The sequence below is a fragment of the Notolepis coatsorum genome (assembly GCF_963971535.1).
Source record: "Notolepis coatsorum genome assembly, chromosome: 4".
NCBI classification, from domain to species: Eukaryota; Metazoa; Chordata; class Actinopteri; order Aulopiformes; family Paralepididae; genus Notolepis; species Notolepis coatsorum.
This window is the reverse complement of record NC_140168.1, coordinates 18,049,361-18,067,943: the sequence shown is the minus strand read 5'-3', so window position 1 is coordinate 18,067,943 and position 18,583 is coordinate 18,049,361. Positions and strand designations below refer to the sequence as shown.

Genomic DNA, 18,583 nt, shown 5'->3' with positions numbered 1-18,583 from the left:
ATTCGTTCTCCTATTGGAAGCGATCCCCTAGGCGCCACGGCCATACCCCCAATGCCGAGTTCAAAGCCACCGCCAAGGCTTGTCTCAACATGCCCAGTTTTGCGCAGGAATACGAGACAGAAATGAGGTTGGCACTAGATTGTTCACCGTACGTATAAATACGTCGCAGGTGGATACAGCAGTAGTCTTGTCTTATCCTAAAACGTTCGTTCAACGTATCGTTCGTTCCTTACTAGTAAAGCCTTCATCACGAGTCAACGACCAAGTGAAGTGAGCAACCTTGCGTCTAAATAGAGCACTTATAACCGCGTGCGAATAGGATAGTAAAAGTGTCAGAGCTTAGTGAAATAACGTCAAGTTCGACCTAGTTAATGTGGAGTACCGTGCACCGGAGAATCTACACCGGTGGATGCAGAGCCTTTTCCGGCTGGATTATATTGATTTTGGTACCGTGGTTGCTGGAGCAGAGAACAGTCTACCCGCTGCTGTGTGGGATTTACCCGTGAGGAGCATCACTCGAGCCCGTCTCTAGGAGAGGCTGGCTGGCTTTCACCTATGCTGTCGCGCATACTTGGATTATAGCTGCTGCTTTCGTCTGCCGATCAAGGGAGTAATGTACCGCCTCCCGTAGCTGGAGCTTATTGATTCCCCGTTGATCCAGACTTTTGCATTCGAACATTCCTCCCCCCTGCTGGCTTACAACCGGAGGGAACCCCTTAGTATCTCCAGCTGACCTACGAGTGTACCATATATAATTCTCATGCTACGGGTGGTATTAATTATCCCCTGCGTAATATGCTCATGGACTTACGCTCTTGACCTATTCATGCACATTCTTCGCCTTACAAGCGCAACTCTCAATCTTGATAAGTAATGTAAGATAATCTTGGTGCTCTTCTAATAAATATTATTCTAAACAGTATTTCTTGTTAAGCCGTGTTATTGTGGGGGTGTTCATCACATATACTTGTGTACTGTATGGCCAGTAGTAATGTACATAACGCAATAGTGGTTTAATGATACCATACTTATTCAATACAGTCAGGGAATTGTACCCCTCAGTTACATTCATAAATAGGCCGAAAAATGACAACGTTTTTGTGTATGCTAGAATATTCCAGTAAATGCCGTTTATCACGGAATCTATATATTTTCCTTGAAAACGAGGGCTTTTCAAAATGCTATAAAACGAAAATGAACCGATAAAAAAACAATCCGTTTCGACAATGTTGACTGCAAACAAGTCATTGATAAGCGACAGGCAGATTAGACACATAGCCATAATTTAAGACAGAGAATATATGCGTTCACAACGCTATCATTGAAGTGGGTGCTGGCATTCAACAGGGTTTCCAATGTTAAATGGCTGGCACTCAAACTGTTAATGTTTGTTTAACTTTTTAATTGCATGAAACATTATGAAGTATTCTCTTATGCTGCTTTTCACTGCATGCCTAATCGACTCGACTCGCTTTAGCTATTTGAGTGTCCTGGTAGCCGTATCTGAAGTGACGTCACACGAGGAAGTAAATAGTCAACAGTAACACACAGCGTTGGAAGGAGAAGCCCTGATGATATACTATAAACCAACAGCCAATAAATGTGAAGTTATCTTTGAACCTCTTGTCAAGCCTCGTCAATATACCCCCCCTTCCCAACTAATGGAACACAGCAAAGTGACTCCACGGTTAGCTCGCAGGGCTAAGGCGTTAGCGTAATGTTAGCCTAGCTTGCGGCTACGTTATATCCAAACAATACCCACACGCCCCGAACTGTGGAGGTCGTATTGAACGGTGTACGGTTCGAATGCGTACCGTTCCACCCCTACAGCCTAGCCATCGAGAAAGGCCGCCATAGGCAGACCTGGCTCCCAAGAGAAGACAGACTGTGCACCCACTACACACAAGAAGAGGTGGAAACCGAGCTACACTTCTTAACAACCTGCCCACTATACCAAGACATCAGAGACATATACTTCCCACAAATTGCAAACACCCAAAGAGACTTTGAAAACATGGAAAATAACTCAAAACCATACCTACTGGGTGAAATACAACAATGTGCAAACACAGCAGCAAGATTTGTGAGCTGCTGTGACAAGAAAAGGACATCCAACGGAATACAACCACCATAAAGACTGTCACTCATACAATAAATTCCTTCTGTAATGTACTGATTTCTTTTGTTTTCTCTGTTTGATTGTTTTGTTTTGTATGGCTTTGGCAATGTAAATGTTTCCCATGTCAATAAAGCCCATTTTAATTGAATTGAGAGAGAGAGAGAGAGAGAGAGAGAGAGAGAGAGAGAGAGAGAGAGAGAGAGAGAGAGAGAGAGAGACAGAGAGAGAGACAAACAGAGAAGGACAGAGAGAGACAGAGAGAGACAAACAGAGAAGGACAGAGAGAGACAGAGAGAGACAAACAGAGAAGGACAGAGAGAGACAGAGAGAGACAAACAGAGAAGGACAGAGAGAGACAGAAGGACAGAGAGAGACAGAGAGAGACAAACAGAGAAGGACAGAGAGAGACAGAAGGACAGAGAGAGACAGAGAAAGACAAACGGAGAAGGACAGAGAGAGACAAAGGACAGAGAAGGAGAGAGAGACAGAGAAGGAGAGAGAGAGACCGACAGAGAATGACAGAGAGAGACAAAGAAGGACAGAGAGAGACAGAGAAGGAGAGGTAGTTTCTTAGAGGAACTACAGTACCGCTCAACACCACCTGGTACACACACACACAAGGTAAACATACACCTGTAGGACTAACTTACACGTGTAGAAGCACGACAGAGATGATGGTCCACTCTGGGGTTTTGTGGATGATGTTGGTACTGGTGAATCTGTGGAGACAGAGAGAAATCGGTAAGTACAGCTCACAGCTCTAAACCAGGTGTAGAGATAGATAGTTAAGTACAGCTCACAGCTCTAAACCAGGTATAGAGATAGTTAAGTACAGCTCACAGCTCTAAACCAGGTGGAGATAGATAGTTAAGTACAGCTCACAGCTCTAAACCAGGTGGAGATAGATAGTTAAGTACAGCTCACAGCTCTAAACCAGGTATAGAGATAGTTAAGTACAGCTCACAGCTCTAAACCAGGTGGAGATAGATAGTTAAGTACAGCTCACAGCTCTAAACCAGGTATAGAGATAGTTAAGTACAGCTCATAACTCTAAACCAGGTATAGAGATAGTTAAGTACAGCTCACAGCTCTAAACCAGGTGTGTAGAGATAGTTAAGTACAGCTCACAGCTCTAAACCAGGTGTAGATAGATAGTTAAGTACAGCTCACAGCTCTAAACCAGGTGGAGATAGTTAAGTACAGCTCTAAACCAGGTGTAGATAGTTAAGTACAGCTCACAGCTCTAAACCAGGTGTAGATAGATAGTTAAGTACAGCTCATAGCTCTAAACCAGGTATAGAGATAGTTAAGTACAGCTCACAGCTCTAAACCAGGTGGAGATAGTTAAGTACAGCTCACAGCTCTAAACCAGGTGTAGATAGATAGTTAAGTACAGCTCATAGCTCTAAACCAGGTGTAGAGATAGATAGTTAAGTACAGCTCACAGCTCTAAACCAGGTGGAGATAGTTAAGTACAGCTCACAGCTCTAAACCAGGTGTGGAGATAGTTAAGTACAGCTCACAGCTCTAAACCAGGTGGAGATAGTTAAGTACAGCTCACAGCTCTAAACCAGGTGGAGATAGATAGTTAAGTACAGCTCACAGTTCTAAACCAGGTGGAGATAGTTAAGTACAGCTCACAGCTCTAAACCAGGTGGAGATAGTTAAGTACAGCTCACAGCTCTAAACCAGGTGGAGATAGTTAAGTACAGCTCACAGCTCTAAACCAGGTGGAGATAGATAGTTAAGTACAGCTCACAGCTCTAAACCAGGTGGAGATAGATAGTTAAGTACAGCTCACAGCTCTAAACCAGGTGGAGATAGTTAAGTACAGCTCACAGCTCTAAACCAGGTGGAGATAGATAGTTAAGTACAGCTCACAGCTCTAAACCAGGTGTAGAGATAGTTAAGTACAGCTCACAGCTCTAAACCAGGTGGAGATAGTTAAGTACAGCTCACAGTTCTAAACCAGGTGGAGATAGATAGTTAAGTACAGCTCACAGTTCTAAACCAGGTGGAGATAGATAGTTAAGTACAGCTCATAGCTCTAAACCAGGTGGAGATAGATAGTTAAGTACAGCTCATAGCTCTAAACCAGGTGGAGATAGATAGTTAAGTACAGCTCATAGCTCTAAACCAGGTGGAGATAGATAGTTAAGTACAGCTCATAGCTCTAAACCAGGTGGAGATAGATAGTTAAGTACAGCTCATAGCTCTAAACCAGGTGGAGATAGTTAAGTACAGCTCACAGCTCTAAACCAGGTGGAGATATATAGTTAAGTACAGCTCACAGCTCTAAACCAGGTGGAGATAGTTAAGTACAGCTCATATCTCTAAACCAGGTGGAGATAGATAGTTAAGTACAGCTCACAGCTCTAAACCAGGTGGAGATAGTTAAGTACAGCTCACAGCTCTAAACCAGGTGGAGAGATAGTTAAGTACAGCTCACAGCTCTAAACCAGGTGTAGAGATAGTTAAGTACAGCTCACAGTTCTAAACCAGGTGGAGATAGTTAAGTACAGCTCATAGCTCTAAACCAGGTATAGAGATAGATAGTTAAGTACAGCTCACAGCTCTAAACCAGGTGGAGATAGTTTTTAATTATTTTTAATCTTTTCCCCCCCTCCTTTTTTCCGATTTTTCTCCCATCCCACTGTTAGTCATTATGCAAATTCCCAACCCCCTTCCTGGTTGTTGCGCACTCCCCCCTACTGTTGGTCCGGGAGGCCGGAGACTGTCACATGCTTTCCTCCGACGCATGTGCAGCCAGCCGGCAGCCAGCCTGGCCGCGCAGATTCTCACCGGGAGAGTGTAACGCGTGGAAGGTCACACTACCTCCCTCCAGATCCTACCCTCGCTGTGCAGGCGCCCCGACCGAACTGTAGGGGTCGCTGTCCACAACGCCCAGGACCCACCCATCAGCTTTCCCACCCCTAACACTGCCAATTGTGTTAGTATGAACGACCAGCCAAGCTGATAGCAACGCTGAGAGCTGGATTCGAACCCAGCGTCTCCAGCGTTGATGGCGAGCGCCTTGCCCACTACACCACCTAGCCGCCCCGAAGGTGGAGATAGTTAAGTACAGCTCATAGCTCTAAACCAGGTGGAGATAGTTAAGTACAGCTCACAGCTCTAAACCAGGTGGAGATAGTTAAGTACAGCTCACAGCTCTAAACCAGGTCTATAGAGATAGTTAAGTACAGCTCACAGCTCTAAACCAGGTGTAGAGATAGTTAAGTACAGCTCACAGCTCTAAACCAGGTCTATATAGATAGTTAAGTACAGCTCACAGCTCTAAACCAGGTCTATATAGATAGTTAAGTACAGCTCACAGCTCTAAACCAGGTCTATATAGATAGTTAAGTACAGCTCACAGCTCTAAACCAGGTCTATAGAGATAGTTAAGTACAGCTCACAGCTCTAAACCAGGTCTATAGAGATAGTTAAGTACAGCTCACAGCTCTAAACCAGGTGTAGAGATAAATAGTTAAGTACAGCTCATAGCTCTAAACCAGGTGTAGAGATAGATAGTTAAGTACAGCTCACAGCTCTAAAACCACAAATGAAGATGTTTTCTTAACCTCTTAACTCATCCAGCGCCATCGCTTAATGAGCCAGGGGGTGCTAGAACGCCATCGCTTTAATCAATGGGGAGACTGCGAGATTTGCGAGTGCTTAAAATATATCTTATATTATAGCTATGGGTCTAATACACCCGTTGATTGTCAGTGAGTTGCTTCCAGTCAACATGCACAAAACAGATTGTTTTTTCATCCATACATTTCCATTTTATACCGTTTTGAATAAGAGTATAGTTTGTGATTCTTAGTAATCCCAGGAAAAGACGCGATAATAGCGTTTTAGTGGAATACACTAAACACGTTGTAATTTTTCACCCGATTATCTAATCTTTTTAATCTATTATCCTTCCTCGTGCATACATGAAATGGCCCTCGTAGCGCGGCGCTCCCCCCCCCCCCCACCGCCTGCACCCAACGGTACAGCCACACACACACACAGACAGCTTTGATCGCGGTAGAAATAAATATCAGATCAATGCAAGATTTTATATCTAGAGTCCTTACCTGGTCTCTGATGTAATGCAAAAGAAATAATCCAATTATCTGATCGCCATTCCAAATACTGCTCGTGGAGGTCCGTCCCACATTGCCCGGCATTGCATATGAAGGGGGGGGGGGAAGCATGTAACGTTGTAAACACTAGTCCTGTCGGAGTATTTAACACCGCCCGCACGGCTCAGATCGGCCCAGAAAAGAAACTACACCATTTCTAATAGAGTGCAATACCGGCTGGAAGCGTAGGCAGCGGTATTTGCCCTTTTGCGAGCTCAGACCCATTCCCAATGATAACATCAGGCTGGATGGATGAAAAATGTATGGATATAGCTAATAAAAGAAATAACGATTAAAACCAGAGTTCTCTCGTAATTGGCGCTGAACGGTTGGTGAGTTAACCCGACTTTTCTCGTGACTGGCGCTGAATGAGTTAAGCATCACTCCCAAAATGGGTCCGTTTTTGTTTTTGAGGACTGCATACTTTTTTTGGAAAGCTTAGCTTTATACTTTATACTTATAGCACATGCATGAGCCTGGTCTCTTTTGAAAGGTAACATTCTGAAGTTACTAAAACAAAAAGGATAATCACTTTTAGTGCTAATGAAATGGAGTAACAGCGGTTTGAACTTGAACTTGTGTACTCACATTTCTCTTTAGTGGTTGCCAGATTCCCGTTTTTAAGTTTCAGCATAGATCTAGGTGCGGCTGGGTAGTGCAGCGGACTAAGCGCCTGCCTACCAACGCAGAGACACTGGTATCGAATCCAGCTGTCAGCGGTACCTCCAGCTTGGTCGGTCGTCCATATTTGGCAGTGTTAGCGGGTGGGAAGCCGGCGGGGTGTGTATCCTGGTCGTTGTAAACAGCGACTCCTACAGGTCGGTCGGGGCGCCTGCTCAGCGAGGGAGGGAACTGGGGGAAGTAGTGTGAGCCTCCCACACGTTACGCTCCCCCAGTGAGAGTCCTCGCTGTCAGGTGAAAAGAAGCGGCTGGCTGACTCCACATGTATCGGAGGGGACATGTGATAGTATCTATCAACCCTCCCTAGACCGGCAAGTGGGGGGCAAATGCGTGCAACGACCAGGAAGGGGAGGGGGGAATTGGCATAACGACAAAAATTGGGATGGGAGAAAAATACAGAAAAAGGAGAAAAAAAGTAGATCAAAAAGAAAGTTCCAGCATAGATCTATGAGCTGGAAAACACTGCGGTTCCATAGCCTGAAGTCTTATGTAGTACAGGTCAACATTTTATAAAAATACGTTCAAAGATGAGTGCTTGAGAAAGGTTTTAGTAAACAGTGTAGCAAAAAAAAAAAAACGAGCAAATCCAAAATGGCTATTCACCTCTGTGTGTTCTGAAGATTCAGTCACAATAAATCTTCGCTCGTCAACTTTCACCTACTTCCTCTATTCGCACCCCCCCACGTGGGGTTTTGGAAGCGGACACTCGTTGGCTACAACGCTGACCAATCATTTTCACATCAGCTGTGATTGGTCAGTTCTCGAGTGTATACAGTCAGACGTGGTCATTTGACGCTCGGCCTATAAAAAGATGCTCGCCTGACATATCGTCATGTAACTCGAGAATCGAGGCACGGAATTGGTCGAGTGAGGTGGCGTTCGAAAGGCGGCAAATTCTTTATTTTTTTATCCTCGATTTTTTCTCTCTTTTCTCCCCGTCCCAATTTAGTCGTTGTGCCAATTCCCCCCCTTCCCTACCTGTTTGTTGTGCACATGTTCTCCAACTGGTCGGTACAAGGGAAACCTGAAGTCGTCCGCACGCTTCCTCCGATACACGCGGCGACAGCCAGTACCTCTTTTTTCACCTGGCAGGGAGGACTCTCATTGGTGAAGTGTAACGCGTGGGAGATCACGCTGCCTTCATCAAGTCCTGCCTCCGCTGAACAAGCGCCCAGACCTGACCTGTAGGCGTCGCTGTCCACAAAGCCAGATCCCCACCCGTGACTTCCCTCCCCCTAACCCAGCCAAACGGGTTAGTATAGCGATCAGCCCAAGCCAGAGGCAATGCTGACTCCGGGAGTCGAGACCGCAGCCTCTTGCATTGGTGACGAGCGCAATCTCTGCTACGCCACCTGAATTCAAGTTTCGAACGGCATATTAAATGATCTGTGAAAAATGCAACCCCTGAGCCGGTAGATGCTTGCAAAGTGCGCAACGGGACGTATACGACCCAGTGCACATTATGAGGTTAAAGGAACATGCCAACATTAAGTAAAATATGCTTATTGTCTTCTCTCCAAAGTCAAGCTAGCCTAGCTTAGCACAAATTAATGGAAGCTGGATATGAACCAGCTAGCCTAGCTGCTGGCTCAAAACACCTCTCCAGAGTTTTAAGCTAGGCTAGTGGTCTGTATCTGCTTCCATTCATTGTACTAAGCTATGTTAGTTTGCAGCCTGATTGCTTTCTACTAAAGGCAATGAGAGGTAATTGGTATCTATCTTCTCGTAATGTTGACGTGTTCCTTTAACCTCTTAAGCCCTAGCCATATTTTCTGAAAATTCACCTAAAAGTACAGACCTAAGTAAATAGAAGATTTCTCCACTTCTACAAGGGCTATTTGCATGTTCTTGTATCTAGGGACATCTATGGACCTCAGGGAATGTATTCTCAGTGTCAGAAATATTGTGTTTGTTACTATGCTTGAGTAAATTGTAATGAACCAAAGGAGAATATATATATTTTCTAATACAAAAATACAACAATGTGCAAACACAGCAGCAAGATTTGTGAGCTGCTGTGAAAAGAAAAGGACATCCAACGGAATACAACCACAAATTCGGTCACGCCCCATTTTGCGCGACATCCAGGCTTTTTTTTACCGTCAGCGTTTGGGAATTTCATGTCGACAGGTAGATGAAGTGAAATTATTTTAGAATATATATATCAAATTTCATGAGTATTCATCTATATTTAGTCATCTAAAGACTATTAGATATGAACCTATGTACCAGTAAAAAGTGGGAATCTCTAGAATGTGTTTTGGGCGACGGTGTTTACGGAAGTGCGGGTAGCCTCTCAAGTTGATGTTATACTATACACAACACTTTCTGTTGTCAGTAGATGGCAGCATTGGTTTAAAATTAAAAGGTGAAAATGTTATGACTACAAAATGAATACAATTCCCAAGACCTTTAGCACCTAGTTCAGTGAGTACCTGAGTACAGTGATCGAGAATGGTCACCTAATTATCTTAACAAAAGTGCATCATTAGCATTATGTTTGTTGTCTAAAGGGGAACATTAATGGTACAATTTAAGATTTGAATGTTATCCGCATATAAAGGACAAATAAAACATCGTTAATTTGTAAGAAACCTAAATGAAACCGGCGCAGGGTAAGTTATATTTGCTATTGTTATGAAAATGTGATAGAATCCTATAAAAATTTGGACGCATTTGGTCACCGTGACGTTACTGATTTCTTCTGATTTCTGTTTGATTGTTTTGTTTGGCTTTGGCAATGTAAACATATGTTTCCATGTCAATAAAGCCCATTTGAATTGAATTGAATTGAGAGAGAGAGAGAGAAAGAGAGAGCAGAGAGAGCAGAGAGAGAGCAGATAGAGGCAGAAAGAGAGAGCAGAGAGAGAGAGAGAGCAGAGAGAGAGAGCAGAGAGAGAGCAGAGAGGCAGAAAAAGAGAGAGCAGATAGAGCAGAGAGAGGCAGAAAGAGAGAGAGCAGAGAGAGAGAGAGAGAGCAGAGAGAGGCAGAAAGAGAGAGCAGAGAAAGAGAGAGCAGAGAGAGCAGAGAGAGAGCAGAGAGGCAGAAAAAGAGAGCAGAGAGAGGCAGAAAGAGAGAGAGCAGAGAGAGAGAGAGCAGAGAGGCAGAAAGAGAGAGAGCAGAGAGAGAGAGCAGAGAGAGAGAGAGAGAGAGAGCAGAGAGAGAGAGAGAGCTGTATATCACAGTTACTTAGCACCATGGCAGAACGCTCAGCAGCCCCAGAGAATTCCTGGAAACCCGCCTCTCGTCAGAGGTGCCGTTCTGCTTCCTCTACACAGCCATTAAATCACGGTCACACTGCCTGTCACTACTTCCTGTTCAAATCCCCCCGACCGGCCAATCAGAGCCGGCAGAATCTCTGAGACAGGAAGTAGGTTCAGTTTGGGCCAGATGTTGAAAGAGGTTTCTGTTTGTTTTACCACATCAATAAAACTCTATCAGGGTGAGAGAGAGGGGAGGTGTGTGTGCGTGTGCGTGCGTGTGTGTGTGACTGTGTGTGTGTGTGTGTGTGTGTGAGAGTATGTGTGCGTGTGTGGTGTGTGTTTAGTTTATTAGGATCCTCAATTAGTTACAGATTGCAGTAGCTATTCTTCCTGATGTCCACAAGAACCTACATTGTGACCGTGCAACATAACATCATAACATATAACATTACAAGTAAACAGGACAAAGACTAATGCACACACACACACACACACACACACACACACACACACACACACACACACACACACACACACACACACACACACACACACACACACACACACACACACACACACACACACACACACACACACACACACACACACACACACACACACACACACACACACACACACACACACACATAATACTTAGATCATAATGTAGCCCATGCTATTTTATTGTCTAGCTGAAATATTCATTATGGACTGTGAATTGGGTGACGCTCCCTGGAAGGGTGTTGCAGAGTGTCATTTGTGGATGCTCCCTGAGATTGACGTGAAGTGCGGAAAACTGGTTAGCTGGTTACAAGCAATCAACGGAGCAGACGGAGAATATTAGAGCAGACGGAGAATATTAGAAAAAGTGATACTTGGACAGGAAACTAAATATAGAGGGAAAAGAAAACTACAGAAGAACCAGAACTACTGCAGTGCTAGCTGATTAAAGAGAGGATTCCGGTGAGTCATACCGTGTTCATGCTAGCTAGCATTTCCTACTCATTGCTAATATGGAGCTACAGTGTCTAATCAAACACCAGTCAGGATATTGGATGAAAGGAGAATGTTTACACAGTGATTCTGTTCACTGACATAACAGTGCTGGAACTGGACAAGAAAGAGAGAGGAAAAGACTGTAGCTGACTTGAAGATCGGAGGAGGAGAAACCATTGCCAATTGAAAGACTGAGAAACAAATGGAAGAATCCTGGTGAGTTAGAAAGTCAACTCGCTAGCTAACTCAAGCTGAGATGTTGTAGGGTAAAGCACCAGTGCAGAGTGAAATTGTGCGCCCTGCAGTTAACATTACATGATTATCCCGTGTTAGTCAAGCTTCGTATTGTTGTTGCTGAGTTACAATGTGGTTATGTTATTGTGGTTATTGATGTTATTGTGGTTATTGAGCTATACATTGTTAGTGTTGACTGATATGGTGCAAGGCTGTGCTATGCATGTGAAACCTGCCATAATGTGAGTTCCAGTAAATAATTGTATAGCCCAATGATATATAATTACAGTATATGATGCTAATCTATTGATTGCCTGTACAATTCTGTGCAGATTGGTTTTTGTTACCCCCTCTATTGAACACGGATCTGGATCAACCCGCCGTTGAAGTGGTCGGCTTCATTGACCTTCTCTACTCACCCTCACCCAACGGTCGGCTTGTGAACTTTTTTTTTTAAAGATTTATTTTTCACGTTTTTCCAGCGTTTTTCATCGTCAGACATGACCGACGGGAGGAGAGGGTGAACGGGGAAGAGGTGGGGAAGATATGACAAATGATCCCCCGGGAGCGGGAGGCGAACCCGGGACGCGTGTATCACTTCCGCAACGGATTTGATTTCCGGGGTTGGCCTGATTGGCCGCGACGGCCACGTGACACGCCGCGGCCCCGCCCCGCGGCAGCGGCCGCAACGTCAGAGGCTGCTGTGTTTCACTGCCGCTTTCCCACTTCAACGCCGCAGCAGCATTGTCGCGCCTAGCACAGTCTCTAACAGTAACAGTAAGAAGCTGTTGCTGAATTAAAGAATGAATAAGTTAAACGTGTCAATTCAGCAGTCAAAGTGTACTGTATAAATCTAACTTCATTAGACGGCCGACGTACGGCTCTCTTGTCCATTAATGGATATATAATGGATATTTTATTTATCTGCCACCGTGGTGTAATGGTTAGTCCTCATACCTCTCACGCGGATGACCCGCGTTCGAATCCCCCCTTTTTATAATTTTTTTTTACGGCCGCGACGGCCATCGCGCCGCACTTATGCCGTCTAGCACAGTCTCTAACAGTAACAGTAGTCTGACCAGTTTGTTTTGTGATGTTTGTAATCTTGTTTAGAAACACGGGTCTCTTGTCCATTGATGGATATATAATGGATATATTTTGTCTGGCACAGTGGTGTAATGGTTAGTGCTCATTCCTGTCAAGCGGACGACCCGAGTTTTAAGCCTAGTTTTAAGTTAAAATATTATAAATCTACATGCATTGAGGATGTCATTCTTTATATAGCTCTCAAAGTGCACCAGATTGAAGCATTTACATCGCAAAAAAAATTAAAAAAATTGAAAAAGGGGGGATTCGAACGCGGGTCGTCCACGTGAGAGGTATGAGGACCAACCATTACACCACGGTGGCAGATAAATAAAATATCCATTATATATCCATTAATGGACAAGAGAGCCGTACGTCGGCCGTCTAATGAAGTTAGATTTATACAGTACACTTTGACTGCTGAATTGACACGTTTAACTTATTCATTCTTTAATTCAGCAACAGCTTCTTACTGTTACTGTTAGAGACTGTGCTAGGCGCGACAATTCTGCTGTGGCGTTGAAGTGGGAAAGCGGCAGTGAAACACAGCAGCCTCTGGCGTTGCCGCCTCGGCCGCTGCCGCGGGGCGGGGCCGCGGCGTGTCACGTGGCCGTCGCGGCCAATCAGGCCAACCCCGGAAATCAAATCCGTTGCGGAAGTGATACACGCACCCGGGACGGCCGTGTAGGTGTGCGAGGCACTATGCGGTGCACCACGAGGGCGCCCTGGCTTTTGAACTTTAACTTGGCCCCTGGTGGTAGGAACAGAATATCCGTCCCCCTTTTTTTTTATTGAGTGCACCCAAACTGACTTTATTGGGTACCCTTTTTATTTGATTTATTATTTTCTATAAATGTGGACCATTCCATGGATCCTATGATGTTGTGTACTTATACATATAAAAGATTAAACGTAGATCACGGTGCCTGTGTATTTTTCTTAGAGCCAGTCTCCTTGAACCTATAGTTGATGTACCACTGCAGTTAGAAGTAGGTAGGAAGTAGGTTACAATAACATATCACATTACAAGTAAACTAGTACAAACACACATAATACTTACATCATAACATATCACATTACAAGTAAACTAGTACAAAGGACTAGTACACACACACAAGCTCCAAAATACAATACTCTTAATAATGTGTGTGTGTGTGTGTGTGTGTGTGTGTGTGTAGGTGTGTGTGTAGGTGTGTGTGTAGGTGTGTGTGTGTGTGTGTGTGTGTGTGTGTGTGTGTGTGTGTGTGTGTGCACACTGACCTGAAGGTCCTGATCAGGTTGTTGAGGTTTGATGACAGGTCAGTCATGGTGAGACAGAGAGGTCCTACGATGTCTATAAGACTGAGATATAGAGAGACATCACTCATTAAGACAGAGAGGTCCTACGATGTCTATAAGACTGGAGACACACAGAGACACATCACTCATAATGTATTAACATCTTAACAGACACACAGAGACACATCACTCATAATGTATTAACATCTTAACAGACACACAGAGACACATCACTCATAATCTAACATCTTCAGGCTTCAGGACTGGTCACTCCACAGAAACGGCCCTCATAGCAGTCACAGAGGCACTTCACTTAGCAAAAGCGAAAGGCCTCTCCTCTGTCCTGATTCTCCTAGATCTATCTGCAGCCTTCGACACAGTCAACCATCAGATCCTACTCGCGTCCCTCGCAGGAATGGGAGTGGCTGGCTCTGCGCTGACATGGCTGACATCATACCTCAATGACCGCTCCTACCAAGTGTCATGGAGAGGGACCCTATCGGCCACCCGCCCCCTGTGGACCCGCCCCCCTGTCCCCCAGGGCTCGGTCCTAGGACCCCTTCTCTTCTCCCTCTACACTAAATTGCTATGCCGATGATACTCAACTCTTCCTCTCCTTCCCTCCCTCAGATATCCACGTCTCTGAGCGGATCTCGGCCTGTCTGTCCGACATCTCCGCCTGGATGACGACCAACCACCTTAAACTGAACCAAAGCAAAACAGAATTGCTCCACCTGCCGGCCAAATCCTCCCCCCTGACAACCTTTCCATCACAGTCGAGAATGCAGCTATGACCGCGTCCCCGACCGCCAAGAACCTTGGTGTAACTGAGGGGTACAATTCCCTGACTGTATTACTAGATATGATACTTACTACCACTACCTTTGTACTTAATATTCGGCCACCCAGTACACGGCATAAATATATTATCATGAACACTCTCACGTAGATGAAACGGATCCAACACAAATGTACGAATTAGAAACAGGTCTTTATTTCCTACACAGCGATGGTGTGTAGAATAAGCACTTAATCACTTAATCACATTTATGAATTGAAATAGTATGCACTTTTATGGCAAGGAGTATTCGTCGGTATATCAATAGATAATGTCCAATCTCTGAAGGCGCAGGTGGTAAATATACGACCTGGAATAGTTAAGGAATAACAGCAATGATACTTTAATGATTATAGGCTGGATACACTAGAGGGGGTTAATCCGGTCGCTTGTAAGCCGACAGGAGTAGGAGGGGGGGGGGGGTAGAATCCAGCTGCCTCGTCCGGCCAAGGGTATCCCAGGAGAACCCACTGTAGTGCCGTTCAATGCGCCGGCGATCCTTGGACCACAGATGAAAGCAGGTGGACTCTTTGTGGGCCGGCTCTCTCCGGTCCACGGGGGAGAGATGTGAAGAGACCTCGTCTTGCAGAGCGTCTCCTCACCTTGCGTCCTCTCCAGGGGGGGGGGTTCCAACACCCGGCAGTGTCGGGGGTCTTTATCCATAGAATAATCAAAGTATCCAAAGCATAATCCGTGCCTGGGAAGGCGGGCTGTCGTCGGTAGAATAATCCGGTATACAGGTCCACTCGCTCGTCGGCTCTGGGGCTCCTCGGGTGCAGCTTCACATAGGGTCAACCACCCTGGGTAAGCAGCCAGTTCTCTGCCCGAAACGATGGGTACTGACTACGGTAGTATTCTCACCGCACGAAGCACTATATATTAACAGACTATTATTAGCTTAATAGACTACGTCCAACTCGACGATATAGTGCCAAATATGACTATTCAAATATTAATATACACGATGTCTCAATACCGATGGTAGGCCGAACTTGGCCTTACTCCCACACGTGGCATCGCGGGGAGGCTTTACGTCTGTGACTCTATTGGAGGGTAAGAAACTGGACTGAAAAGAAAGTCCTACTTTAGTAGCGCAGTATATATACGCACTATGAACAAATAGTCCCATTAGTGGTGCGGTAGCCAAATTCCTACGCGGAACTAGGACTTGTTCGTACATGTCGAGCGGTACGTTTGAACTGGGTCTGAGGGGTATGGCAGCCTGGCACCAAGGTCTCGACCAATAGTAGAATGGAGACTATTATGGGATGTTCAGTAGGCTAGAATGGATATTCAATGCATATTGTACAAGGAATATACAAGGGATATCAGGGAATATTAGAGAATATACAAATACAATTAAATATATATATATAAATAAATATATATATTCGGTTTAATCTGGCCCTTCACAACAGCCACCCCCTGAATAGGTCCCAGACCTAATCAGTTAAACGGAGACAGATTAATCGCGTTGTCTATTTACACATAAGGGTTTGCTGTAGGGGTCAGTCAACTTCACAAAGTCATAGGGTTGTAGGGTCATGGTCATCATCGATTGTGTCTGGGAGTCGAGGCAGTTCTATGAGCCTTGCCACGGGACGGGTGTAAGTGCGACCCTGGACGAGCACTTCAGCTGCTCGGACCTTGCCGTCGGCACCGGTGATCACTTTGCTTACGCGGCCGGCCGGCCACATAGCTCTGGGCAGTGATTGATCAATAATCATGACGACTGTTCCTTCTGTCAAATTGTCTCTCTCCTTTACCCACTTCTGGCGGGTCTGTAGAGACGGTAGGTAGTGCAGTAGGAAACTGTTCCAAAACTTGTCGGCTAATACTTGGCTGTACCTCCACATTCGTCGGCCGTTCGCTTCTTCAGGCCGGTACATTGTCTGGGGTAATGTGGGATCTAGCCGCCCCATCAGGAGTGTGTTGGGGGTAACTGGGTCGATATCCGCCACATCACTGGAGACATATCCGAGGGGCTTCGAGTTAAGTACTCCCTCAATCTCCGTGAGGACTGTCATTAGGACTTCTTCCGCCACAGTCTGGGCCCCAAGTACTGCGTACAGGGCTGTCTTTATGGAGCGCACTTCTCGTTCCCAAGTGCCACCGAAGTGGGGTGCGTTTGGGGGGTTGAATTGGAAATCAACCTGTGCTGGAGCGAGGTGGGTCTTAAGTTCTGGGCCCATAGCTTGGAAGCTCTCTCTCAGCTCTCTTTCGCCGCCTTTAAAGTTTGTCCCATGATCGGACAATAGGGTAGACGGTCTTCCTTTCCGTGATATGAATCTACGGAAGGCCATAAGGAATGAGTCTGTGCTCATGGTCGGGAGAAGCTTGATGTGTATCGCTCTGGTGGTCATGCATTTGAATACAATACCCCACCGCTTCTCGGTTCCTCTTCCTTTCTTTATGTGCAGCGGGCCAAAGCAGTCCATACCCGTTGAGTGGAATGGCTTGTCACCGATTCAGAGGCGACATGGAGGAAGGTCAGCCATCCTTGGTATGCTGGGCTGCGCGCGCCACTTGCGGCAGTCTAGACATGTTCGTTGGAAGCGTCGTACCGCCTCTCTTCCTTGTAGGATCCAGTAACGACGTCTGATTTCCGCGAAGACTCTTTCTGCTCCTGCGTGATGTACATCCTCATCGTATTTCTTTATAATCAGCTCTGTGACCTTGTGTCGGCTGTTCAATACGATCGGGTATTTAATGTCATCCGGTAGATTGGGGGCTCTGCGTAGGCGACCACCCACTCTGATGAGGGTGTGAGCGTCGCTCTCGGGGGCCAGGTGAATTAATCTGCTGTCGGATGGGACGGGCTTTCCTCCCTGTAGACAGGCCAATTCATCGGGGAACGAGTCTCTCTGGGCTCGCTGCAGTAGAAGCAATTCTGCTTCCTCGTAGTTAGCTGCTGACATATCAGCGGGGGACTTGCACTCCGGGTGGTACCGCAGGAATGTTCTTTGTTGTGCACTCTCTATGGATGTGCAATCGTTTATGTTAGGGTCGGTGGAGGCTACGGTGCTCAATCCACAGAACACAGACTTCTTAATTTCCACCTCCTCTGGACTTGCTTCCCTCGGGATAGGCATGGGCCACCGTCCTTCCGGGAGTCTTAGGAATGCGGGGCCGTCACTGTAGACATTGCGACGGGTGAGGTCATCCAGGGGCATCCCCCGGGTGATGACGTCAGCTGGGTTCTGTTTTGTATCAACGTAGCGCCACTGTTTCTCCGGTTAACTCTTCGGTTAAGTCTTGAATCTCGGTGACTCTGACTCCCACGAAGACTTTGTACTTGCATGAGTCCGATTTGATCCAGGCGAGTACCGTCGTGGAATCTGACCACAGGATTGTTCTAGACACCGGTATGGTGAGCTCACGTTGGATGAGCGTGGCTAGGTGCGCTCCGGCTAGGGCTGCGCAGAGCTCTAGACGTGGGATAGATTGTTGCTTGCGTGGGGCTATTCTCGAGCGGGCGAGGACAAATGCTGTGTAGATCTCTCCCCCCTGGTCTTGGGCCCGCAAGTAGGCTACTGATCCGTATGCGACCTCTGAGGCGTCACTGAAGACGTGTAAGTCCATTTTACATGTCTCTGGCCTCACCGTGGGTGGGAAGTAGCTTCGGCGCATATTAACGCCTGGGAGTGAGTGGAGCTCCATCTCCCACTCTCTCCAGGTGGATGCAAGGTGTGCGGGAATGGGGTCGTCCCAGCCCTGGTCCTTGTCCCACAATGCTCGTACAATCATTTTTGCCCTGGTGGTGTACGGTAGAATACATCCTAGCAGGTCATATTGTCGGGCGAGTGTTGTGTACACACTCCGTCTGGTGGTCGGCGCCGCCGCCGGCCTTCCCTGCTCCGTAGTCAGGGGCTTGTGTCTGTAGTGAAGCGAATCTGTTTTGAATCGCCACACCAATCCCAGGGTCATCTCCTGGGCTTCTCCCGGGATTGTAGCCATCCAGGTCTCGCTGCTGGCTGCCTTGTCCTCGGAGGAGAGGCTGCGCAGTACTTGCGGA

At 46.2% G+C, this 18,583-nt stretch overlaps 1 protein-coding gene across 1 annotated transcript in view; it reads right to left on the bottom strand.

Annotated features, from left to right (window-relative positions):
* Positions 1–18,583, bottom strand: part of rpap2 (RNA polymerase II associated protein 2) — an 82,986-nt gene that overhangs the window by 10,379 nt on the left and 54,024 nt on the right. Inside the window, exons 13-14 of the mRNA XM_084311861.1 lie at positions 13,713–13,793; positions 2,770–2,838 (exon numbers count right to left, since the gene is read on the bottom strand). Of these exons, the coding sequence (XP_084167987.1) occupies positions 2,770–2,838; positions 13,713–13,793 (150 nt within the window). The remainder of the gene's footprint in view (positions 1–2,769; positions 2,839–13,712; positions 13,794–18,583) is intronic.